This window comes from Psilocybe cubensis, chromosome 2 (genome assembly GCF_017499595.1).
Source record: "Psilocybe cubensis strain MGC-MH-2018 chromosome 2, whole genome shotgun sequence".
NCBI classification, from domain to species: domain Eukaryota; kingdom Fungi; phylum Basidiomycota; class Agaricomycetes; order Agaricales; family Agrocybaceae; genus Psilocybe; species Psilocybe cubensis.
In genome coordinates this window covers 728,981-753,194 of record NC_063000.1, presented here as the reverse complement: position 1 = coordinate 753,194, position 24,214 = coordinate 728,981, and the positions used below count along the sequence as shown (strand labels likewise).

Here is a 24,214-nt window from a genome sequence, read left to right as displayed (position 1 = left end):
TTTTACAACAAATCAATACAACTTTGATCGGGCACAAGAAATGTACGGAATCATGATCATCTTGCGCAGAGTCCATCTCGCATTTTTTGACTGTCTATAAATGTGTGTGGATTGATATGCATTATGTCTTCAGAGTAGAACTTGATGTCATCCCGTTTTTGGGAGTGATATGTAGCATCTATGGCAATCCTTTGCGACCAAACTCTTTCTCTTGCTCCCAGTAAGACTCAGAAAATTCACGGAACAACTTGGGTGTGATCTTGTATGGGTATGGGAGACCGTCAAGCGCATACTCAAAATAATCTGAGTCTAGCCTTGATTCGTGAAATGCGTACATTGCTTCCAGGTCCAGAGGTGTGAGAGGTTGTCGATCACGTCGCACAGCGTAGCACTTTTTTGATATATATTATGATGATTATTATACTGAGGTTAAGAATGAACCAGATTACTTACATTGCCAAGGTAGTTCTCCTGCCAACTACCAGGCGTGTTAATCTAGTAGTGTGGATAAATATTAAGATTAGCTTACCGAAGAGGTGCGAAACCATTTCTCGGTTCTATGCGTAAATATACAGCAGGCAGGTTATCCATCATATCATTGGGTTCCCGCTTCCCAAGGTGAACCAGAGGACTGAAGAGAATGATAGGAACGCCATAGAGCTCCGTAAAGGGACAAACTTCCCCCAATCTGAAAATATCATGGTCTCTGTTGAACTGGAAAGGGACGAATCGCCTAGGCACAAATGGCCCATCTCCTGAGAGAAGCTTGATCCCCACAACTGGTTCTGATTCTGATCCACTTGTCTGAGCATTTGGTTAGGAGAAATTGTTGACAGTAGTTTTAGCATATTGTCCATCCACACGATGAATAAGAACTGACTGTTCCCTCCGAATCAGAAGGTGCTTGACACCCTCCAATTGGCATTCTGGCAAACCTCGTTCTGGTTGCATTGTTGATAATATGCGAATTAGATGTAAAAGAAAGTAGTTACGCAATAATATGCGCTGTGGCATCTCGTGCACCGTTGTGGCGGACTCGGCGCTTGACAGTTTTCACAAACAGGAGACATAGTATGAGTATCAGAAAGATTAATTCAAGAGAGGAGTACAAGAGGAACGTTAGTTGACCTATGAGTCGTGTCTCATATATATGCGGTCACGAGTTGATAGAACGGTAAAGATAGGGGCGGCGCCTATGTTCAAGATTCGGACTTGCTCGTAGGGAGATAATATACAAGAGATGCTATAGATGGATTTTTCTCTGGGATACGAAGATCATGATGAATCAATACGTTATCCATATGCTTCTCATCGGCCAAACCTCGTACTATCCATCATATTTCCTCTTCTTCTTCCCAATTTTTGTTCCTATAAGAATTACAGAATTGCTGGTAAAGACTTGGCGTGATTTTATAAGGTCGTTTTTCCATCGGATACTCGAAATAGTCGGAGCTCAGTTTCGAAGCGTGGAATGTATACATCATCTCGAGATCGGAAGGAGTGAGAGGCTTATGGTCGCAGCGCACGGCGTAACACTGGGAAGTTTAAACAGATGAACAGAGTCGTAGGACAAGATAAATGGATTAACTTACAGTACCGAGATAGCTTAGTTGCCACCTGCAAATTTATTGCAAGGGCGTTACTATGACTATTATGCTGAGTTCATTAGTATTGGTAACTCACTGAGGAGGAGCAATTCCGCTATCCGGTTGTATTCGAAGGTATACCGCTGGCTGATTATCTTTATCATCTACATCACTTTTTCCGAGGTGGACCAAAGGGCTGTACAAAATGATGGGAACACCATAGAGCGCAGTGAATGGGCAAATTTCTCCTCGTTTGAAGATGTTGTGGTCCTTTTTGAACTCGAACGGAACAAATCGACCAGGTCTATATCGACCATTTTCTGCAATGAGTTTAACCCCATGTACAACACCTGGGCTTGATCCACTCGGAGTCGTGTTTGGGTTAAGAGGAGGTGATTTTGTCGCTTCCGATTTAGAAGATGATTTGCAATTGGCCTTATGGATAGCCCAGTGGGTTTCTTGGCATTCTTTTGACTGAAAGAATTACTGAGACCTAGATATGAGGAGGTTGAGGATGTACTAACGCAGTATGATGCGGCTTTGCATCCTGAACACCTCTTTGGGGGGTTTTGCTCCTTGCAGTTCTCACAATGGGTGGGCATGAGTGTAATGAAAGAGAAGTGAACAGAAGGTTGGTTCATACAAACGTCATATAGAGTATGGCATGGCAGGCTGGTCAGTGCGTATCGCTATCGATCGATAGAAGCAATGAGCGCTTAATTTGAGTTTCGATTTGATACTATCATCGGGCTTGTTGCGTACATTTAAATATGATACTCACCGACTCTCGGTCATTACAGTCCATTAGGGAGATGCCTGGGATAGAAAGACGGGAATATGCAGAAAATGGAGTTGTCGAGAATTTACTGGAATGACGCATTGCCACAGGCGTCTAAATTGGCGTACTTGCCGCGGTCTAGCACACCTTGGCACCTGAATTTTAGCTTAGAGGTAAGTCACTTTGAGAGAACAAATAAAACGAGTACAAACGACGGCGCGACCTGAAGTTTCAACGAGAGTCTAGACCCAGCACGAGTTATGTTAAAGAATACAAAAATAACATGACAGGGAAAAATTAAGAAATCAAAAAGAACCACAGCACCCAGGATTCCCGCGTGGTCCCCCACCGTGGTACTAACAGGGCGGCACACTGTTTAACTGCGCAGATCGGACGGGATGCGGTGCTTTCAGTGTCCTATGGCCGTGGATATCTGTACAGGTCGGTACCCAACCATATCCCTACATTTTGCGAGGTTTCGAAGCCCATATTTCATGACTGATTGCTAGGAATATCGTTGCAAGCAGTTTGGTTTACAAGAAATTATTCCAGTAAATGACTCTGACGTTGAGATTCGGTTCACAGAAGAGGTTTGACGACGCAATCCTGTATGTAGCTTTGAGAGATCCATCTGAGATCCTCAAATATGACGGGGACAACACTGTATATGTTATTCATAATCAACAATAATACATTTATTTAGTTGTAATATCTTCAGGTTAAAGTCTCGTCTTCCTCTTCTCAATGGACTGGCTTCAGATTTCGAGAGAGCCAGGGACAACCTCAATCCAGTAACTAATGTATCGTTTAGTCAGTGAAAATCCAATATGCATCAAACTCAAAGAAGAAATTTGCAGGAAAGAACTACTCTTACTTACCCATCGGGGTCAAGGATGAAAGCAATGTTCTTCATCGTTCCGTCAGTGAGCCTCTTCTTGAAAGGGACGCCGAGGCGCTCAAAGCGTGCGCAAGCCTCCTCGATGTTGCCAACGGTGATTGCGATGTGGCCAAAGCCCCTGCCGGGGTCTGAGTTCCCGCTGGAGTAGCCCTGGAAGCTAGCATCGGACTCAGTACCGTGGTTGTGCGTTAACTCGAGAACACCTGGCGCGTAGTGTTTATGTGAGATGATTATGATGTAACGTGTCGTATTTGAGTTAACTGCGTACCTTCCCGGGAGAAACGCTGTTTGTTCTTCTCTTCAGGGGTGAGATCTTTTCCGTCGTGGTTGAACGCGAGGAAGTAGAGTGTGAAGGTTTCGAATTTCTTCTCTGCATGGTCAGGAGTCAGTTGTGATGCTCATGCTTCGGTTTTTGTCCCGAAGTCGGCCGCACCTGCGAGGAGCTCCATTCCAATGACCTAGTTTCAGGAGTATGTCGGTCAAGATCTTCTATACGAGCATGCAGTGTAATCTCACATCTTGGTAGAAAGGAAGGGACACCTTGGGATCCTTGATGCGGATCATGGTGTGGTTGAACTGGATTCAAAACACAAGTAACGAGATCGGTTCAAAGGAACGATAGTAAGCCGATTGCAGTAACGATGACACCAATTTAACGACGAACCTTGTAGCTAGCTGTTTCTGCGTTGCGAGGCATTGTGGTGGGAGTGGAGAAGTGAAATGACTTGGGATAATCGAATCTTATCCCTCGATATTTATGCCTCCGCTAAAAATATTGATGACGACACATGATATCCGGGTGTGATAATTCTCAGACGATCTTGCGAGGCATTCTCTTGTGTAAAATAAGGCATCGTTTTACTAAGACTATCTTATCTCGCCAAATCCAAAATTTCAAGACGCAAAAGACAGTCAATTCATTGAACAATGGGCTCTTTGTGAAGGAGATGTGAAGAGATTAGACAGATAGGGGTATGCCGGGAAGCCGCTCAATTGATCGGATTACGCTATCCTGATTTCCAGGGGCGTGCTACACGGCGGTTTTGATCGCAACTTGTCATTTGCACTGGTTCCGCCCTCATTCTCTCTTTCTTACTCTTACTTTCACCTACAAACGCAATTGCCACTGGTCTAGAGCCTTGGAATGACCTCTAAAACTGCATACTTGATCTCGATGCATATGTCTACTCTTTCTCAGGATGTTGAGGCCTACCTAGTACGAGTATCGCCCAAAATGCTCTGTAGTTTCAGTCCGGTATGTCTGAACACCGTTATTGTTCGGTTAGATTGTTTTCTGAAAATAATATTACAGTTATCGTAGCAGGCTTTTGAACACCTTAAAGACACCTAAGCCAGATGTAACCTTGGAGTTTGTCGGAGACATTTGAGACTCCCTCGTTACACTTCGCAACAACGTTTATTTCGGTCTCGGGCTGTGTATTCGTTCGTCGCAGATTTTACCTCTCCCCACATACTGAAGCGTCTCGCTATATACAAAGGTATGTTTATATCTTATCTCGAGCATTGCACAATTTCATACCTTGATATCAGATACCCCACAAGGCGATCGACCACCTAGCGGAACTGCTGTGTCCCGTCCGCGACGACTTCATAGTGCGGCGCTTACCAAGAACCACTGCATTTGGGCGCTATATTCTTGTTGAGGCTCGCCTAATTCCTCTTCTGTGTTCCCTCAAAAGTCCATATCTTTCAATTCAATTAAACTCCACTCAATCCCACACAGATAGCTGTTAGTTTGGGTAGTCCGTGAGCTTTTGTGTGCAACGGATCCTGCGTCATCGCGTGATTTTTTTTCACGCGCCGCATTATTTCCTATCTGGATTAGGAATTGTAGCACTCGATGGATACCAGCTTCTATACCGGTATGAATCTCTGAGGTCAGTTTATCCTCATCGTCTGCACTTGTGCCAGCTTTAAGTACAAATCTAGGCCGTCTTTCGTCACTCATTACGTCCACTCGGCCAGTTTGGACCTGTTGCTGTAAAAGCTTGAAGGATCCAGATATACAATTTTCTCCAATCGCGCATGCCGCTCATTCAGCCTCTGATCTGAGATCCACTAGCAATGCAGCGTGGATGGTGAGTTCTAGCTTATATTTCTCCGCCCTTCCAGCTCATCCTAACGCCTGTGTTACGTGTCTAGGTTCCAGCGACCCTATTTTCAGCACTCCATCCGTTGGAAGGGTGCGTAGAAAGGGGAAACTTGACGTCTCGTGACACCGACGCGTCCTATGACCGCGCGGAGTCTGTATGGATTCAATCTCCGGACGAAAACGCGTTTACACAACGGACGCGGTCTTGCACGTGACAGTCCTCTTATCACCACAACACTCATGTCAAACCCAGTCCCGTCCCTCCCAATGCCCATGGGACAGGCCAGGAAATCGTATTACAGCCAGGATATGCACCAAAAACCCTCACAGAATTGGTCAGCTCGCTATGAGCCTTACAGTAGCTTTTCAAGTTCACCACCGCGCTCGTCTTCCCCACCACGGACTCCGTATACAACAAGACACACCTACAGCTACGCGCACATAAGGTCGAGCCCGGAAATCAACTCAGATGGTGCTTACCATGGAGCTGGAGAAAATTTGGAGGATCCGTCATCGTCATGGGGTCACCGCTACCCAAGAAGCGAGCACATCAAGTATTCTCCAACAGCATACACCCGCGACTCCAACCGTTCGGGATATTCAACGGAGTCCTATTATCCGCCAACTTCAGATTTTGACACGTCTGAATATTCCGAAGATGTTGATATTGATATCCCCGATGCGGACTCTGAACACACCAGTGACAGCGCGCCAGGTCGGAGCTCGGGGATTGACACCGACAGCGAGGAAGATGGGCAGGAGGAGGACGAGGACAGTTTTCTGTTTGGATATGCAGGAAACCGCCGGACTTTCTTTCACACTTCTGCGGAACGAGGCCAATGGAAAAGTAATCCCATGCCTTTCAAGCCCGCTCCTTCCATTTTGCAAAACCGGAAATCCGCCCCCACATTGTCCAGAGTTGCTACCCCAACACTATTGAACAACTCAAGAACCATCTCGGAACCTGCCCCATCTACTTCTCTCCCCGAAACTACCTTCGTGCTACCTCCGGTGCAGGATCTATCTGATCGTACGACTGAGCCATCTGCTTCGACCTCCACCCCCGCATCCGCCGTCGAGGAATCCTGTCCGGCCAGCAATGTCACAGAAGAGGAAGAAGTCGAATCGCCGCATACCGTGCCCTCTCTTACGAGCGATCGCGAGAGCAGCATGGACGTAGATGAACACGATATTCTATCGTCCCCTCTGCCGCCTTCGTCCCCGCCTCTGTCTCCGGTCAGCTTTTCCGCTGCCCGGATGTCAAGATCGGTGTCCCCATTATCGTTTGGTCACCAGTCGGAGGGTAATGGAAGTTCTTCGCCGTTATCGGAGCTTCCAGATGATGACGATGATGAAAGCACTTGGGAGCCGCTTACAGTATCAGGCGTGCTACACGATTTTGTCAGTTCCTTGAATCTTTTCCCATCGTTTTATTTTCTCATGCATGTGTTTATTGGGTGCAGGCTAAGGCTGAAGACACTCCAACCTCAGTACCAGTATCCTCCTCCTCTTCGGACTCTAAAGCTAAATCAAAGTCACCGTCCCCGGCCTCTGCGGAAGTGTCTATTTCAACCTCTCAAGATCCAGAGCCTACACCCGCCCCTAAGGATCCGGAACTACCCTTAGTCGAGACCGTATCGCCAACTCAAAAAGCATCCGTGTCATCCCCTTCGGTCCCCTCCGTTGTCTCTCTGCCGGGAGAATCAACGCCATCTCTTTCTGTGGCGCCTCCCAGTAACGAAATCCTTGTTCCTACGATTTCGTCAGCCGAGAAAGGCAAGGCGCGCGAGCACGTCACTGTTGTCGAGAAGAAGAGATCGAATGCGTCGAAGGAAAACGATGGCCCGTATTCTTCATTACCTCATTCTGGTGCCACAAAGGCTCACGCCGATAAGAGAAAAAAGGAACAAGGTTCTGAAGAGCCTGTCAAGAAGAAGCAGAAGACCGAGACTGGCGGAAAACTCAGGAACGAGACCGCTCCCACCCATACCAGCCTCCCCGCTTCTGACAGCTCAAAAGTGAATGCTGGTCCCACAGAGCAGATGCCCAGGAAAAAGACGGTGGTGAAGCGGAAAGTCGAGGTTGAGTCTGAGGCGACAGAGAAAGATACTGCGTCCGAGGTGGAGGCTGCTACCAAGGGCAAGAGGAAAAAGCGGAGCGGCGGAGAGCCTTCTGCCTCTTCTTCGAGTGGGCGACGGGCCGGGAAAGCGCCTCGTGGCTCCGGTCGACGCCGTGCGTCGTCTAGCTACCTAGACGACAGCGCAGGTGAATCTGACGTCGAAGCTGGGCGTGGTGCGGCGTCGGAGGGGCCTTTGGACCCAGAAACGGCGGCGCTCCATGCGCAGGTGTGCGGGCTCCTGATTGAGACGATGGCGATGTCGCGTGCTTCGTCGTTGGCGGTTAGCACGTTGTTTAAGATGGTTATGAAGTCGCAACCGGCGTTGAAAAGCCAGAGGTCGGATAAGGAGTGGATGAGGCTCTTTGATCGTGTTCTGCATAGTGGTGAAGCTGGGAGAGGGTCAGGTTTGTTTGGGAAAGTTGAGAGCAGTGGCAAGGTTTGTTGTTTTTTGCGTATTTTTTCACTGCCTTGGTTCTTATTGGGTTTTTTCTTTTTCAAATAGGACGACGCAGATCGACCTTTGGAAGCTCAATGGTTCTATGTGCCTGAGCTGGATGAAGACCAGGAGAGAGCTGCGCTTATCAAAGCTATGATGCCTCGCCCGGCCAAACGAAGTGAGACGAAGAAGTACAAACAGTACTACTGGCGTCCTCTCGATAAGATTTCAAAATGGGATCCTGAAGATGAACTCTGAACAGAATTGCGACTGCGTTTTTGTGTCCATTTTTTGGAACCTCCGTTATTATTATTATTTCGTTCTGTCTTTTTCTTCTTGTTTCATTTATCGGTTCCTTTTTTCTTTGTGCCAAAGTGGACTCACCTCTTCGTTCTGTTTTTTTTTTAACCTCTTGCATTGTCGGCTCCCAAGTTTCGGAAAAACAAGTTATCTTGCCTTCATGATCATGTTTGTGATGCCCTCTTTATGCTTCATTCACGACGGCTTTCCTCCTTTTGCTCTTTTTAATTGGTACATAGTTTACATTATTACATTCAAATATGTTCTCTCCTCTCGCCCATGTATCCCATATCAAACCTTCTCTCAAGCACAAATGAAAACACAACTTTTTATCAATTCCTTCCGTCGAAATTTGAACTCGTCGCTCGTCACTGAGTTACAACGCCGAATAGATGTAGTTGTGCTTGTTTGGCTGCAACTTCCGCTTACACTTGGATTCTTCAAATTTCTAAATTTCTTGGATTACCTTTCTTTTACAAACTCTTAAGCGCCCTGCGTCGCGTTGAAAGTCTTTCAGGGGGCTATTTCTTCTGAACGACTTGGTTTCAACGTTGCCCCGCCATGAAACGCGGACAGTCCGAGATGGCGTCTGTCGAAACGCAGTCTCTGAGCACGAAAAAGGCCAAGCTTGAAAATGGAAAACCAGCACAGGCAACACCGCCAGTACCACCACCAACCGCAGCGGACCAGGCAAACGGCGAAGAATGGACCAAGGTGGAGAAACGAAAGAAGAAAAAGGCGTCAAAGAACGAGGGCAAAGTCGAAGTGTGTATTCTTCCCTTATATAACTTAACCGGTCAGGCGAAGCCCAGGAAAGCCATGCATTCCCTGGTTGGTACCTGTACATCATGTACTTACCGACATATCATTTGCAGCAGACCACACAACCTCGGTTCATGTACTCGAACCACGAGATTGTCAAACGGAGCCATGCTATTAACATCGATGTGGGTTTTCCAAGTTGGATTAAAGTATTGTAATTGGAAGACTCGTTAACGCGGACTTTGTAGGATGTCAGAGATCTCGTGCTGCATCTTATCGCGGATGCACCACCACCAAATTGGCTACGTATAGATGTGAGTACTATCGTATATTAAAAGTGTAGGCTAGGCTGTTGAACACTGGTGCAGAATGCGAACATGGTCCAAAAGGTCGTCGCACTGCTCGTGCCAGGACTCACCCCTGAATTGCTCTCCCTGCCTCCTCTCCCCACCTCGGCGACACAGAACCCTAATCTACCACTATCAATACCCCTTCTGCCGTCGACGGCTGATACCGCCAGTATACCCTTCATTGCCACCACCTTTAGCCACGCGTGCCCAACACGTGCGCCGGGCGACCAGACGCGAATGCATAGTGTGCTCAGCACATTCTTCACAGGGCCTGTTAGCGGCGAGGAAAAGAAGCGGAGGCTTACGCAGAGAGTGCAATGTGAGTTGCTCGTTAATTGATTGGTCCGTTCTGCATGGCTAAAGCAGGGGTTTGTTTCCAGCAGAGCTCAACAAAACGGATCCGACGCAGTATCTGCTAACGTTGGAACAGATGATCGAAAATGACTATCCTATACCTTCCTATATGGCCGACGTGTTTGAGAAACCGACGGGGTGGATGGAGACGCCCCAGCCTACAGGAAACGAAAATAAGGAGAAGCAAAAGATATACGCCATCGATTGCGAGATGGTACGTTGTTCTTCAGTTCGTTCTATTTTCGTCTTTTTGGCTAATATTATGCATAGTGCTTGACGGAGGACGGAAAAGAGCTGACGAGAGTCTGTATTATTGACTATAACACCGGCATCGTCATCTACGACCAGCTGGTGAAGCCCACAAAGCCAATCACCGACTACCTCACGCGATGGTCAGGTATCACAGCAGAAGCTCTCGGTCCAGTGACAACAACACTGGCCCAAGTTCAAGCACACGTTCTCCGTCTCCTCTCCCCACCTGCCCCCAACCCGTTCTCATCGTCTACGACAACAGAACCGCCACCCCCTACCCCCATTCTCCTCGGGCACTCCCTTGAGTCTGACCTGAAAGCCCTCAAAATCTGCCACCCGCGCTGCATCGACACCGCACTCATCTACCACCACCCGCGTGGCCGGCCACTGAAACCGGGCCTTGCCTGGCTCACGAAGAAATGGTGCGGGCGCGAGATCCAGACGCGCGGCGAGGGCGGACACGACCCGGAAGAAGACGCGCGGGCGTGCCTCGACCTGCTAAAAAAGAAGATGGAGAACGGGCCTGGATACGGCGAGTTCAAAATCGACTTTGAGTCCATTTTTGAGCGCATGGCGCGTTCGACTGCGAAGAACGGCCGCGTGGTGGGTGGGGTGAAGAGCGCGGTGGTGGACCATGGGAACCCGTCGGTTATGCATGGCGCGAAGGCGAATACGGCGATTGGGTGCAAGAGTGACGATGAGATTTTGGAGGGCCTTTTGAATGCCATCCCGTCTCATCAGTTTGTGTTTGGCCGGTTTATGGCACTGGCCAATGCGCTTGGATGTGCGTACTTTTGGAATGAAGCAAATTTTGTTATTGCTAACTTGCATCTCAGGGGTAACGCCCAAGGCTTCAGCGGACGGACCTCTTCCCTCTCCTACCACCGTCGACCCACCTCCTTCAGCAACTGAACTCGCGCCTGTCCTTACACAGCTCAATAAACATCTGAAAACTCTGCACGCCAATCTCCCACCGCGGTCTGCTGTCGTGATATTTACTGGTCATTCAGACCCTCGCCGGATGTCAATTCTGAACGCTCGCAAGAACGCGTTCGACACCGCACTCAAGAGTGGTAAGACTCCAGAAGAAATGCGCCTAGCTGGCTTGACATGGTCGGCCAGTGAGGGTAGGGATTTGGAGGAGGCTGTCGAGCTTGCACGGAGAGGTCTGCTTTTCCTTGGGATAAAACAGTAGTAGTTGTCCCACAAGGATACTTCTCTTTTTCTTCACTTGATTAGGATTAGGAATGTACGTTCCTGAGAGTTCATTGACTTTGTATTGTTGTTGGGTAGAAATACAGTTTATAATATGTTGTAAACTCTCGCTCTCTGCCTGCGCTGATTGAGGTCAAAAATGTAGGGATATGGTTGGGTACCGACTTGTACAGATATCCACGGCCATAGGACACTGAAAGCACCGCATCCCGTCCGATCTGCGCAGTTAAACAGTGTGCCGCCCTGTTAGTACCACGGTGGGGGACCACGCGGGAATCCTGGGTGCTGTGGTTCTTTTTATTTTGTCCACTCACAGATTTTATGTTCTATTTTTATACGGATTTTCTCAACAGGCACTAGAACTCGCAAGGGCACTGAGCAATAGTCATTTTAATGTAAGTAATGGAGATAGAATATTTTCGACAATTCCAGCAATACATAATAATTAAATAGCATGCCCTATCGGGTTTTACATTGTGCACATTCGAGGCTAAAGAGAAAGAGAAGAGAAATGCCGTTTCACCACCACGTTTGCCTTAACGCATTCGCCGCCGATAACGACACATTCTAAATTCAAGTCAGCATCTTTGACAAATTATCTAACTTCTCTGAAACGTAGACGTACATAGTTGCTTATAGCCTGAACCTGTAATAAAAAAATCCGTTTAATAATGAGAATAAATTCAACTCTAACGAGATCGCAATCCTTACCAGTCCGAGTTGTTGACGATTAGCGATTGCTAGTAGATTGAAATTTGAATATAAATATTAGTATACCTGACCTGACCTTGACGGACAGCACACTGGGGAAATTTGGACGTACCTTGCTGTGCCTCTGGTGTATTGAACGTTGCCTGAAGATCGGCTAAATTAGCGTCCATGGTTGGTGGCAGGTTCCAATGCATCTTGATCTCCCCGGTCTGGGGATTTTTAAACTTGAGGAAATAATAGTCAATGCTCCATGGGCACAGAACTGAGCCGGGTTCGACAGTCCACGATGGCTGGCGGTAAATGTATTCGTTGAGCAGCTGTAGAGATGATCAGCGCCTACTTTTATACAAAGATATGACGACATACACTCTCCATTTGGCTGCCCTCAGCCTCTCTGTCGGTGTAATAGCTAAAGGAACCACTAAAGAGGAAGATCATTGTCATTCCTTTTCCGAAAACGATGCCTTTGAGTGTCTGGTCGAACAATTGTTCACCCATGGAGGCCTTAACCTGTTGCAGACTATCTATTTGCTCATCTTCCAAGCTCGCACCCCTATAGGAGTTAAAAAATTAGAATTGTTTCCCCATCTAACAGCATGAATCGAGCAAGGGAATATTTCAACGCACCAGCCATTGCCGGGTGTGACGGCACAGTACATATCTTTGGTGGTTCCAAAGGTTACATATTCAGCGGTGGGGAAGGCTACAATCTTATCTATAGCAGGTTGTGTAATGGTTGTATCATACTCAGCTGCAGCATAGTACTATTAGTTGACCGACCATTTCATTAATGCTTGTATTAATTTGCACATACTGCGAAGGGAACCTCCATCTCGTGCCGCCCACGCTCCATCAACATCAATGCTTCAGAGACAGAATTGTAGAATTAATTGGTGTGTCAATTATAGAATAATTAGAGAATTATACCTACCTCATCCACTTTAACTGCATCGCAGGCCACTTCTGAATCGTGTTTTGTACAGACGCTGGCATGCCACTCATGTAATAACGTAGCCCCAGTCCAATGTAATAAATATCCGGATTAGGACCAAACGCAATTACTGGAACATTTGCCATTATTTTATCAGCGGGGGATGAACTGAGAGTGTAGGTGATTAAGACGTGTGCTGTGTCGTTGAGCTTGAATGAATGCTAGCAATTCAACGCGTCGGGTTGAAACGACGATTTTATAACCGTTTCCACCCTCCTCCAACGCCCGTATTCTTAAAGCCTATGTTGTGTGATACAATTTAACGCAATGTGCGCAGCTGGCGAGTGCTATGCATGTCGCGCTCGGAGTCAAACACAGGACAGACGTTTGCAAGCGGCGTTGTCAATGTTGAAGGAGTAGTTGACGATAAAAATAGATTACTGATTTGCCCATCCAAAAATAGAACAACGGAAAGAATGTCAAGTTGACTCGGTTGGCTCCACCTCCTATGTTCGTTTATGCTATACCTGAATCATTCTAAACTCCAATGACATGCGTTGAGTTTTCACTAAGGTACAGCCAGCTGTAAATCAATCATTGTATATACTTGACCTTTTGAGTGCTGTTTGTCGATTTCCAACATTTTTTCTCACCTACCTTTGATCATCGTTCCAGTATTGACCACATTTTACCCCACTTCTAATCATTGAGCAACTCAATGATGCTTTCATTGGATTACTGATGTCCTCTTACCGTTATTTGCTGTGCGGAGCATCAATCGACGTCGAACTTGACCTGCTTTTTTGGCTCCCATCGTTCAAGAGTCAACCTTTGACAGATCAATTTAAGCTGTTGGTCCTGGAAGCCGTCCCGGAGAAACCTGTGAAAATTCCTTTGGAAAGCCCAATTTTTTTTGTTTATAGGTATCAAGTATGTTGATATGATGTTCCAGAACGGCCAAATCACTGTACATGTTCAGTGCCAGTCTTGCAAGAGCTTGATGCAATGATAATGATCCTGAGAACGCGGCTATTCAAGTTCATTTAACAGTTTTACTAACTCACTGATGAACGTTTTTGAGCCAACCCAGAAGGTGCGTTTTCTGTTTGTACTTGCAGAGAGAATATCCAGCGGGGTTGATAAGTATTATACGGCGCTTAATTGTGCAATATCTCCTTACGACTCAAATATAGTTGCTGTCTCGTTGTTGACCACTCCGAGTTATGCGTTTATATAAATACGCTCTTCGAAATAGATGACTGTATCAATGTCTTTAACAGAGAATAACTTTCGGAATTTAAGATGAAGCGTTGAACATGGCTTTCGTTGGCATTTACAAAGTTCAAGTAGCCATGGGAACGACTGTTCACACGAACTCCAACCTTCAATGTCCTCACAGCCTCTCAAGTTGTGTAGTCAGTGAGCTTGGTTATTTTCTAAATACAAGAGAGCTACAATTTAAAACTAAAAACAGAAATTTGGTTACCGGGTCTACTAGTGACATTAGCAAAAAAACGCAAACAGCGAAAGGACAGTGATAGTGGCAGAAGAGCAGGAAATGAAAGCGAGAAATAGTGATGATAGGAGAGAAAGACATGCAAGAAAAACGGTGCTAAAACACTCTGAAGCAGTCGTCCGACAGATCTGTACTCGACGATTGAGACAACTCCACAAATGGGAATGTCCAGGTTGAATCTGGACAAAATTATGCAGTCTCGACAGGATCGTCGAAGCCTGGTACAGGTACATTCCACCTCCATCGTCCTTCTAGGAATCCATTGGCGGTATCTTCTAATACGATCTCGTTTCGCTTCTGCACGTAAACCTGATTTCAAAGACAATGAGTTAGCATTTCGCCAGTCAGTCGTGATTCGTGTAAGAAATGACGCACTGTCTTGTTCGTGACTTGCTGCCTCAGCGTCGGGATTTGTTCAGCCTCGATCTGGGATTCAAGGAGCTCTGAAAGGTCTTCTACCGCCTTCTCTAGATCCCTATTCATATAAAGTAACGTTTAATGACCAAAAGTTGAATACAGTTCGAATGAATACAAACCTCTGGTTGTCCTCAAACAACTCTTTCTCATTGCCTTTCGCAAGATAGTAGGCCATCGCATACGTCCATTTAAGGGTCATGCGGCACTTGTCGACTTCTTCGACAGCTTTCTTCATAAACTGCACCTCGATCCACGTCAACGCGGAAGTGATCTGCATCTCTTCCATCTTCTTCTCCGTTTTGGCGTAGAGATCCAAAGAGAGCTTCGCAGACTGCTCGTGGTTCGCCCAGCGATTGTAGTACTGGGGTAAAGACGTAATTAATGGAAATGTAAGCGAGCGAAGGGAATAAATGAAACGCACGTGGAGATAACGTTCGAGCGACGCGCGACTCCTGCTTTGAGCATCGCGAGCGTCGACGCCAGTCTTCTCGTCGAAGCGATTGCAGGAGTACCATGCAGTACCGTGCTCACTCCAAGGACCCATGCAAACCCAGCAGAATTCGTGTTTGCATTTCTTGCACGTCATATGGCTGGGAGATGAAATCAGTATCATAATCAATTTTTAGACTGATTTACGCACTTGCAACCGCCGTTCTTCTCGATCGTGCTTTGGCAAGCAGAACATTCCTTCGTGTTGCTCTTGATCCAGTTCGCGGTCTCACTATCGTCGCGGCATTTCTTAAGCCACATTCTCGCGACGCCGCAGATGACCGGCCGGTGGTCGCTCTCAATATCGCATCCAAAGCAAAACTTGTGCTCTTTCCCCTGAAGCCCCAGGCTAGCCTGTTGGCTCTGCGCCGGGTCCTGGGCACTGTTCCCGATCCCACGTGCCCCGCACGACACAGTGGGTACTATGGTCGTCAGACTCGACTTTGAGGCCGCAGACGGACACGATACCGTGTTCGTGCACGAAGGGTACGGGCAAAACTTGAGACTCGAGTTGCAGCCGACAAAGTGGCGCACAAAGAGCTCTTGTAAACGCGACCATGTCTTCTCATTGAATTCCTGCTTTTCCGGATCCGCTCCCGTCTCAGGAAGAAGTACGGATCGGATGAAAGAGTCAGGTGCGACGAGGGCGCACCCCTCAGCCATGCACCGGATTGAGTGCTCGCTTTCGTCTCGAATTTTTGAGACGATGTAGTCCGTCCAGCATTCGGTACAGAACGCGTGGTCGCACCCCAGAGACAGAGTCTGGAGGTCAGGCGCATCGTTGAAGCAGATCTGACACACAAACGGCTCGTCTTGCTTCTTTGATAACTGCCGTTGCATTGGCTTCGGCGTGGAGGGAGGGGACTTGGCTGATTTGGATCCAGAGGCGAGCGATAGAAGCTTTGAGCCACGTGTAGTAGGCCGGCGAGTGGTTGATGAATTTGGCGCCGAATTGTTATGTGTACGCACAGGAGCTGGTGGAGATGCCGGTTCTGGAGCTGCCACACCTGCTGCAACCAGCACGGATGTCGCGTTATCCATGAACTTCTCGATCAGGCGCTCTTTGTTCCACTTCATGTGGCGCAGGAGCAAATTGGCCGTGTCAGTCTGGAAATCTTTCAGTCTACTAGTCTTCCAATACATTAGATACGGAACTCACATCTACACCAAAGATGCCACAGATATGATCCACATCTCGCTGCATGAGTTTTTCCACCGCTTGCTGACTGAGCGAGTCGTAGTCCACTTCGTATGATTTCCGCTTCCCCTTACCCGCTACTTTGAAGTCGTCACCAAAATTGTCCATATCTACATCATCCCCTGAGTCCTCTACGTCCATGCCATTGGTAAAAGCAACCAGATGAGATAGATTAGACAACATGCTGACCTTCGTCTTGCGTGCCGTCAAACATCTCTTCATCATCGTAATACTCGCCATCGTCGTCGGAGTACTCGTAGTCTGATCCCATGATATTGACTATAGAAGCTAAATGCGATAGAATGTGAAGATCGTGGTGGTGGTGGTTCACGGACAAGCTCTTCGAGCCCCTCCCTTCGCTTATAGTCGGTCACGTGGCCTGATCTGACTCCGCCGCCACAGTTGGGCTTGTACGATATTCCAGGAGTCACATTGACCTGATCCCTCTCTGACTTTGTATTCAAAGACAAGATAGGACATTGTAAGTCTCTTTCTCTTCAATACTACAATGTGAACTAGCTATATCTTCAGAGGGCAGGCAACCTCGGGGCAACCTTCAACTCCTTTCAGAACCTCGAGCAAAGCGGCTCGAGGATAGACAACGACCACTGGTCCGGATCCGACTTCCCTTTGGCTGATAGGAGAAACGAACATATGCGTCAGAACCGCATCTGAACAGCGAGCCGACTTATTCGGTTATATCGGGGCGCGGTCATTGCACTTACGGTCGTGCCTCCAGACAATCCCACTACGATGCTTTCGAAGTCTTCTCAAGTCAATATATATATCAACAATCACCATTGCAATACACGAACATACACCATAAATGTGCAAGGGTCTTTCAAATCATGTACAATCCACATGAAGCTCATCGGCTTCTTCGATTCATGATGAATTCCCCAAGCGGCGTTGACATATTTTTACCCACAGTACTCTGGCAGGCCAGTGCCGGAAGGGCGGTCGACAGAGGGGGCGACCTCACGAAGAGAGCTGTGCTTGTCACTTTCCCTGTTCTGCCGAAGGCTTCAGCTTTTCACGCTATGAGGATGGCTATCATCCCGCGCATATGAAAACCGGGAGGCCGTCATCTCAGTACTTCTGAGCCTGCTCTCTCCCATCCACTTGCCCAGACAGGTTTACCTCTCCCTCAGCCTGAACTCCGTTTCTCAGAGAATGTCGGATATTCCAGTGATCGCTTTCGGTCCCAGACCCGACATCTATTATATTGGCCTGGGGATGCGTTATTACGCACCCGGTATGCCGGCGTCTGCACAAGGGACCATAAGTAAATGGCCTGCAATCCAAATCAAGTGGATGAGGTGAGAACACTTGCTCAATTGGATCGCACCACTCCATGATCTGACTCTCATACTCATGTAGCATCGATGCAGACGGCGCATTTATGGCAAGGGACGCTTATAGCAGTCGAGGTAATTAAATTGCCAAGCACAGGCGCCCACATATCACCCTTTATCACCACCCAAAAATATCTGACGACGGAGGCTTTATCTTCTTAGTGGAATATGATACACGGGTCACACCAGACGCAATCAGCAAGTTGCATGCAACGCCTGCCGCCGAATATATCACATTTGGTCCCAACAAAAAAAACTTTTGCGCTATTATGTCTGGAGGCACCTGGTGTGTATAAATCAGTCTTCCAACCGTAGACAAGGATTATAATACTCCCTGACAGGAGTTCATACCTCGAGAACGAGAACATCAAGAATCTGCGGGTGATCGAGGCCAGCGTTGGAGGGCCCGATGTTTTCAACCGTGCCCTGGATGGAATCCTCTTCGGCAAAGGCAGCACCATGATTTTCATGTTCAAAAATTGCTTCTCGTACTACACAGACCACGAGACAGAAAACACTGCTGTGGAAAAGGTACACATTTCACAGACGCGTCAAGATTCAGATCATTGATGATTTTCCAGCTCATGGACGACTATATCAACCGCCAGCCGCCATGGACAATCGAACGTGGATCCGCGTTGTGCCAGTGGAACGTCAACTACTACTTTCTCAAGTTCCGAAATACACAAACGAACGCCATTATGATGCATTGGAATCTACCCGATGCTATGGCTCAGCAACTGGCAGATTTAAAAGCATCTTTTGCAACACAGGAATCAAAACAAGGTCCGTATTTTTCTTATTCGTTTTAAACGGCATATTGAAAAATGTGCGTCCTACAGCAATCGCGAATCACCAACAACAGGGGATGGTAAGCTGTTCGGTTCCGGCACTTCTTTTGTTGTCACTGATGATCGAACACATGCTGCAGATACAGGCAACAAATAATTTTGTAAGTCAGGTAACAGTTATTTCACGAATTGTACTCACCGTTATATTTGTACAGGCTCTGGCAGTTCACGCAAATAACGCGATGAGGGCGGTGTTCTTCCCCAGTCAATATGGCTATTACTAATAGGTCGGACTGGGCATGGACGGGAAACGTGTACAAATTATAATCCAACAGCCGGTGTTGTCCAGAAAATTTTCCGGGCTCCCGGGCTCCATATCCAGTCGGCATTGATTTATTTTTGTGAACTGCTCTACGTTCTTTGAAAGCCTTTGACATTGACGCTGGGCGCGACACAGACATCGCAGGCATACCGTATCAGTGTTTGATTGGAATTTTACTTATAATCAATATAATGGGCTTCTATAGCAGATAAATGCCAAATCAATGGAATGCATGGCGAACCTACATACTTCAGAAGTTCAGTGAATCACCAACAGAGAATGTATCATTGAAGATCAAGTTAAGCGCCCAAAACACAATGCACCTTGATATTTCCTATATAAACACCACAAACGAAGGCTAAAAACTCACAATATTAAGAACTTATTTCAAGGTGATGACCATACTTTTAAAAATTTGAACATAAATAAATACATTTGCTACAATACATAGAAAACAAAGTACAAAATAATAGTAATCCATCAGACAGACGCTATTCTCGCTGGTTCGAATTGTCTTGCCTCTTGCGAGACAAGAAAAAAGCGAACCAAACTTCATCGAGACTTCATCAAAAGATGAGGCCATGTTCTCGGTCAAACGAGATAGCGCGGATGTCATCGAGTGGATTTAAAGAATGCGGCATTTGTAAAAATGCGAGACTCGGTCAGTTTCTGTAAACAGATCCTGATTGAGTATGTTCTAAAGAGTAACAAAAGGATCCTGCCCACTATTTATACAGGAGAATATGGTCCGTGCGCTAGTTCCCACGAAAAAAATTGGTAAGAGCACGTGGATCACTATGAAGCCGAATGAGGAAATAACTTCCCCTTTTGGAGGGTTCAGACCGGTCACTTCATTTTGTCAATGAACCAACATCTTCTGAGTCCTGAGGCCTGACTGGTGACCACCATTCGACTACCATCTATGCAATTTACGTCCAATAGCTTTATTCAAACTTCCATTATCTTAGGTTCCATTTATGTTACATCCTCCTTGTGTTTCAATGCGCAACCGGACATCCACCGCCTTGTGCTTGCCCAGTCTCATCAACGGGGACCACTGATTCCACTGTCTCGCCCTCTGCGAGGATTTTCATATCATCTGTAATAAGCTGGCGGAACATCGACTCTGGTTCCCAAAACGTCTCCAACTTGGTGATTTCAAACTTCTCATTAACTTCAGCCATCGTCACACCGAACACCTCGATGAGCTTGTGATTAGCCTTGGCAATGACTGTGCGTCCAGAGCTGAGCTTCGCGCGATAGTTGCCCGTCATGGTACCTGCAAGCGTCATGCATATATGCGCGTAAATCATAGCTGGGAGGCAGCGCGATAGGAGTTGTATCCACTTACCCCAATGCCGCCACTTGATGCTCACTTTCGGGGGCGCGCCGATCAACTCCAGGACCTCCCAGTTAAACGTCCGCATCACGCCCTTGAACAGCTTATGCGACGCCCCAAAGTCCATCTCCTTGGTCTCATATACGTCCTTGACGCCGCTCTCCCCGATCAAGGCATTGTACGTCCCCAGTCGCAACATATCGTTCGCGTCCAGCGCGGGGCCACCGTTCAAGTGGAACGCGTATTTCTCTTGTGAGATAGTCCGCCACTCCTTGGGGTCGGTCTTATACGAAGCTTCTTTCTCCCAGTTCTTCACGAGATTTTGAACCAGGAACTCGAGGGACGATGGTGCCCATGATGTCGATTTGCCTGTTTCAAAGTTGGCGTTGGTGGCCGTGTAGTCGGGCGCAGTCTTGTATCGCCATGTCGACTCTGCGAAATCGAGATCATAATTTAGCCATGATCTTCTCGCCAGGAAACGTCAATTAGGAAGAAGACGCACGATCTTTGAGGACGACGTTTGGGTCAAGCAAAAAATCGGGCAGGGCCATTGCGTTTACGATGATCTCGACAAAGGAAAGATATCGACTGATGTATGAAAGTTTCGATCTTGACGTTCGGTTGAAGAGACGCGATTCTATCTTCTCATATACAAAGAACTTCTTTATGTCTTCAGTCCACTCAATTGGTCTCGACCATCGGGTAACATGGGTTTCCAAGATTGAATAAGCCATTCAATGTGAATAGTCTCAATCACTAAGCCAAAGGACATTCTTGACCTACAATGGATCCCTGAAGGTAAGAGCCTAGGCTGTTTCGCAAGCAATACTGACACTATTTGACCCTATTCCGCCAAACTCATTGATCTGGTTATTACAGATGACTTGTTCCCTCTAGTTCCCCGCTTCGGGCGGCAAATCAATAGCACCCGTCGAAGTGTTTACTCCAGTTGTTAGCGTGGATTGATGGGAGGCGGAGACGGAGGTCCAATTCACAAATGCTGATTGGTCTTTGTCAGACAAGCTTTTGAAGATCATTTTTCACTTCTGGTGGCCTTTCATGTCCCGAGTGATATTGGTCAGTGGCTTGACACGATACGAGGACCACGGCTATGATGCTTAACTGGCTTTTGAATCATACAACCATGTTTAATGAACGGGCTCCGCTACAGCAAGAAACTACATGCGGTTAACGAACCACACCGACCTCAGGCTATGAATCCCGTTTACGCAATCTCAATGACCAGCATCACCATTCACATATGGGAGGGTATAACCCTCACAACCTTTAGAACTCTTTCAATAAATTCGATCCATTGCGGATGGAAGGTCAATGGCTACTAGACGTGCCTATCCAAAAAGAGCATACACTTGAACCATCGAAATATTGGCTAAAAGCCCCAATGGCTTCTACGAATTGTTCTATCTCTTCTACCACCGCACACGTACACTTTGTGGCATACCATGATTCACGGGCGATCCACCACAAGTTCTCCACTCCTCGACTCAGAGAAGACCAACCAAGTAGACGAACGAGAACCTAACCATATTAAAAATTCCGTTCCCCGGCGGGATCGCGTCTCTAAAGAAAATGTACCCCGCCGGTCTACTCGTATCTCTTCCTCTTCCTTTACCTTTCCCACTCGCACTCTTCCCTCTCGCAGCTATACATATTTTTCTACGCAAAGCTCAGACCGTCTACTCAAGCGTCTCCCCTCCCGTGTCGTCTCACATATATTCTTCTTGGCTGTTCAAGACAACAATAATGTTCAAGACTCCGAAGACGGTAAAACATTTACGTGGCATCCTGCGATCCTTCTCAGCGCTGTATCTAAAGACTGGCGGGACGCTGCGCGGGCCACTCCATCTCTATGGACACACATCGTCATCAATTTAAGTCGCCATCACTTGAAGATCGGTACCACCACCAAAATGCTGAAACGGTCACAGAATCTTCCTCTGACAATGACATTTCTGTCTGTCCCTCCCGATAAAAACAACTTAAAATTTAAAAAGCTGATGGTAGTTGTCCAATCACACTCGGACCGCTGGCACACCGTCGGTGTTCATGAGCTATCGCTCGAATACGTGTTTACAGACCTGCGTTCCGTTCTTGCGCTGGAGTACCTGTACATTGACCTCCCGGCGCAAAGTGTATACAGCGCATCTTGTATGCCGCGAATACGCTCCCGATTCTCTGTGCTTCCCAAATTCTTCTTCGCTCGAAACTGCTTTCCTGAAAAATTACCTTTGCGCTGGGGAGGTCTGACACATCTGGAGGTGTGCGGTGTCAGAGTCGATGAAGTACTTAAAATCATTTCTCAGGCTCCTAAAATCACGCAGCTCATAGAACGCGTTGGACTTCTGCCTCCTAAAGACTCATTCCGTCCCCCGTCTTCGCCCATCGCTCAAAACTCTATACGATGCTTGGTGCTGAACGAGATGGGCATCTTGCTGATCTCGAGTCTTCTGCAGTACATCACTCTCGGGCCGCGGTTCAACTATCTGGATTTTACGTACAACAGTCAGCCAGGCACCATCGACATTCTCATCGGCTTCCTCGAGCGCTCTTGCCCAAATACGCCCTTGGACGTGTTCATTTTCAGCTGTACCGTGGTCCCCCCGACACATGTTCCACACGATGGGCACTGGCTTGGGAAGCTGCATCAGATCACGCATTTGAACTTGAACTTGTCGACGCAGCTTGGGGTGCATGGTCTTCGGTGGTTGAATTGTTTTTTTGAGATGTTCGTTGCAGAGGAAGTTTATTATCGTTGGCTTCCTGTGCTGCAGCGCTTGGATGTAACTGTACCGTTTGACTTGCCGCCACCGACATGGTTATTGCTTGCCCGTATTTTTCCATGTAAAAGGGGGTATATTGAACAGAATAATGAGGAGTCGAACATGAATTATAGGAATTCTATTCTTTCTATTGATCAAGAAGGCACAAGCAACGAAAGACCGCTCAAATACGTTAGAATCAAGTCGGAAACAGGACAACAGCAAAAAATAGCGTATTTAAAACAGTTTGGAATTAAGTGCCCACAGCCTCAGGTCGGGAATGTCAGCGCCAATGACGACGACAACGACTTGGATGATGGCCACGAAAAGTTGATCATGGGTGCTGAAGCTCTGGACCTCCTTCTTTCTGCGCGTAAATCGGGGGTAACGTTAGAGTTGATCAATTCCAAAGGCCACGATGTCCTCAACGGCACGATGATTTAGATATCTACTACGACTATGGAGAACTCTCCAATCTTTTTCGGAGGTCCCGAACCTCAATGTCCTGACAAGTTATATCTTATTTTTATTTAGTACACCTTTGTCGTAGCACACGCCGTTTAGCGCCTGCAGTGCTGCTTGAGCTGGTCTCATGTAGTCTCTTGCACACGTAAAATATACATAATTTTCCCTAGTTGCACATGATTAGCTTTGACGACCTCGGACAAGATAGCATTTCAAAATTCGAACATCTACCGGATTATGTTCGTCGTTTGGTCGGAACCTACCGTGTAGCTGGTGACCGACGATGACGGCTCCGGGCTGGGTTTACATGTTGCCTGTCTGCATTATCCAAGCAGTTCAAGGTGGGTTTTGCTCATCAACATTATCTAGGATCCACTCTGGAGCAGTATCGGATCTAAAACTCAGTTGCAAAGTACTCATCTAGCGTTAAAAAGTCTCCTCAATTGTCAATTTTCTGGGCAGCGGACCGCGCGATCCAGTTGGGCTTGTTTTTTTCATTGTACATTATACCCCGCTCGCGCCGTTCTCTTTCCGTGATGCTACTTCAGCCGTCTTCTGGAACTCGGGTTTTTACATTTAGACTCGTTACTCTTCCATGTGGACATGAAATCTTCGATCAGGTGTCTCCACTGACCACATCACTTCTTCTTGGCGCCTACATAAAACGCGCTTCTCGTTAGCCAAGCGCGCACTCTTTGATACTTCACGGAAATACCATTTGAAAACCCCACATTGTG

At 47.1% G+C, this 24,214-nt stretch overlaps 9 protein-coding genes across 9 annotated transcripts; 4 read left to right on the top strand and 5 right to left on the bottom strand.

Annotated features, from left to right (window-relative positions):
• Nucleotides 1-178: 178 nt before the first annotated feature.
• Nucleotides 179-2,188, bottom strand: JR316_0001741 (Ankyrin repeat and MYND domain-containing protein 2; the record flags this gene model as incomplete). Its single annotated transcript, XM_047887541.1, has 4 exons — nt 179-391; nt 1,593-1,617; nt 1,684-2,060; nt 2,111-2,188. 4 exons carry the CDS (start codon nt 2,186-2,188, stop codon nt 179-181), a joined length of 693 nt encoding a protein of 230 aa, XP_047752464.1.
• Nucleotides 2,189-3,119: 931 nt separating this feature from the next.
• JR316_0001740 (Lactoylglutathione lyase) lies at nt 3,120-3,959 on the bottom strand (the record flags this gene model as incomplete). Its single annotated transcript, XM_047887540.1, has 6 exons — nt 3,120-3,159; nt 3,243-3,465; nt 3,531-3,632; nt 3,696-3,720; nt 3,779-3,838; nt 3,927-3,959. 6 exons carry the CDS (start codon nt 3,957-3,959, stop codon nt 3,120-3,122), a joined length of 483 nt encoding a protein of 160 aa, XP_047752463.1.
• A 1,656-nt stretch (nt 3,960-5,615) lies between these two features.
• On the top strand, nt 5,616-8,188 carry JR316_0001739 (uncharacterized protein; the record flags this gene model as incomplete). The annotated part of the gene is made up of 3 exons (XM_047887539.1): nt 5,616-6,776; nt 6,839-7,930; nt 7,997-8,188. The coding sequence occupies 3 exons, from the start codon at nt 5,616-5,618 to the stop codon at nt 8,186-8,188; spliced, it is 2,445 nt and encodes an 814-aa protein (XP_047752462.1).
• Nucleotides 8,189-8,791: 603 nt separating this feature from the next.
• Nucleotides 8,792-11,143, top strand: JR316_0001738 (putative exonuclease; the record flags this gene model as incomplete). The annotated part of the gene is made up of 7 exons (XM_047887538.1): nt 8,792-8,995; nt 9,106-9,177; nt 9,241-9,306; nt 9,361-9,661; nt 9,723-9,910; nt 9,967-10,732; nt 10,785-11,143. The coding sequence occupies 7 exons, from the start codon at nt 8,792-8,794 to the stop codon at nt 11,141-11,143; spliced, it is 1,956 nt and encodes a 651-aa protein (XP_047752461.1).
• Nucleotides 11,144-11,682: 539 nt separating this feature from the next.
• On the bottom strand, nt 11,683-12,951 carry JR316_0001737 (uncharacterized protein; the record flags this gene model as incomplete). Its single annotated transcript, XM_047887537.1, has 8 exons — nt 11,683-11,730; nt 11,789-11,809; nt 11,875-11,903; nt 11,987-12,191; nt 12,241-12,427; nt 12,502-12,625; nt 12,689-12,738; nt 12,806-12,951. The coding sequence occupies 8 exons, from the start codon at nt 12,949-12,951 to the stop codon at nt 11,683-11,685; spliced, it is 810 nt and encodes a 269-aa protein (XP_047752460.1).
• A 1,559-nt stretch (nt 12,952-14,510) lies between these two features.
• On the bottom strand, nt 14,511-16,696 carry JR316_0001736 (E3 ubiquitin-protein ligase dbl4; the record flags this gene model as incomplete). Its single annotated transcript, XM_047887536.1, has 7 exons — nt 14,511-14,630; nt 14,697-14,796; nt 14,858-15,099; nt 15,160-15,328; nt 15,379-16,334; nt 16,387-16,547; nt 16,615-16,696. 7 exons carry the CDS (start codon nt 16,694-16,696, stop codon nt 14,511-14,513), a joined length of 1,830 nt encoding a protein of 609 aa, XP_047752459.1.
• Nucleotides 16,697-17,598: 902 nt separating this feature from the next.
• JR316_0001735 (uncharacterized protein) lies at nt 17,599-18,855 on the top strand (the record flags this gene model as incomplete). Its single annotated transcript, XM_047887535.1, has 8 exons — nt 17,599-17,744; nt 17,806-17,855; nt 17,943-18,066; nt 18,122-18,311; nt 18,362-18,566; nt 18,623-18,651; nt 18,712-18,732; nt 18,787-18,855. The coding sequence occupies 8 exons, from the start codon at nt 17,599-17,601 to the stop codon at nt 18,853-18,855; spliced, it is 834 nt and encodes a 277-aa protein (XP_047752458.1).
• A 1,036-nt stretch (nt 18,856-19,891) lies between these two features.
• Nucleotides 19,892-20,783, bottom strand: JR316_0001734 (Pathogen-related protein; the record flags this gene model as incomplete). The annotated part of the gene is made up of 3 exons (XM_047887534.1): nt 19,892-20,172; nt 20,245-20,664; nt 20,735-20,783. The coding sequence occupies 3 exons, from the start codon at nt 20,781-20,783 to the stop codon at nt 19,892-19,894; spliced, it is 750 nt and encodes a 249-aa protein (XP_047752457.1).
• A 912-nt stretch (nt 20,784-21,695) lies between these two features.
• JR316_0001733 (uncharacterized protein) lies at nt 21,696-23,456 on the top strand (the record flags this gene model as incomplete). Its single annotated transcript, XM_047887533.1, has 1 exon — nt 21,696-23,456. The coding sequence occupies one exon, from the start codon at nt 21,696-21,698 to the stop codon at nt 23,454-23,456; it is 1,761 nt and encodes a 586-aa protein (XP_047752456.1).
• Between the last annotated feature and the right edge of the window lie 758 nt (nt 23,457-24,214).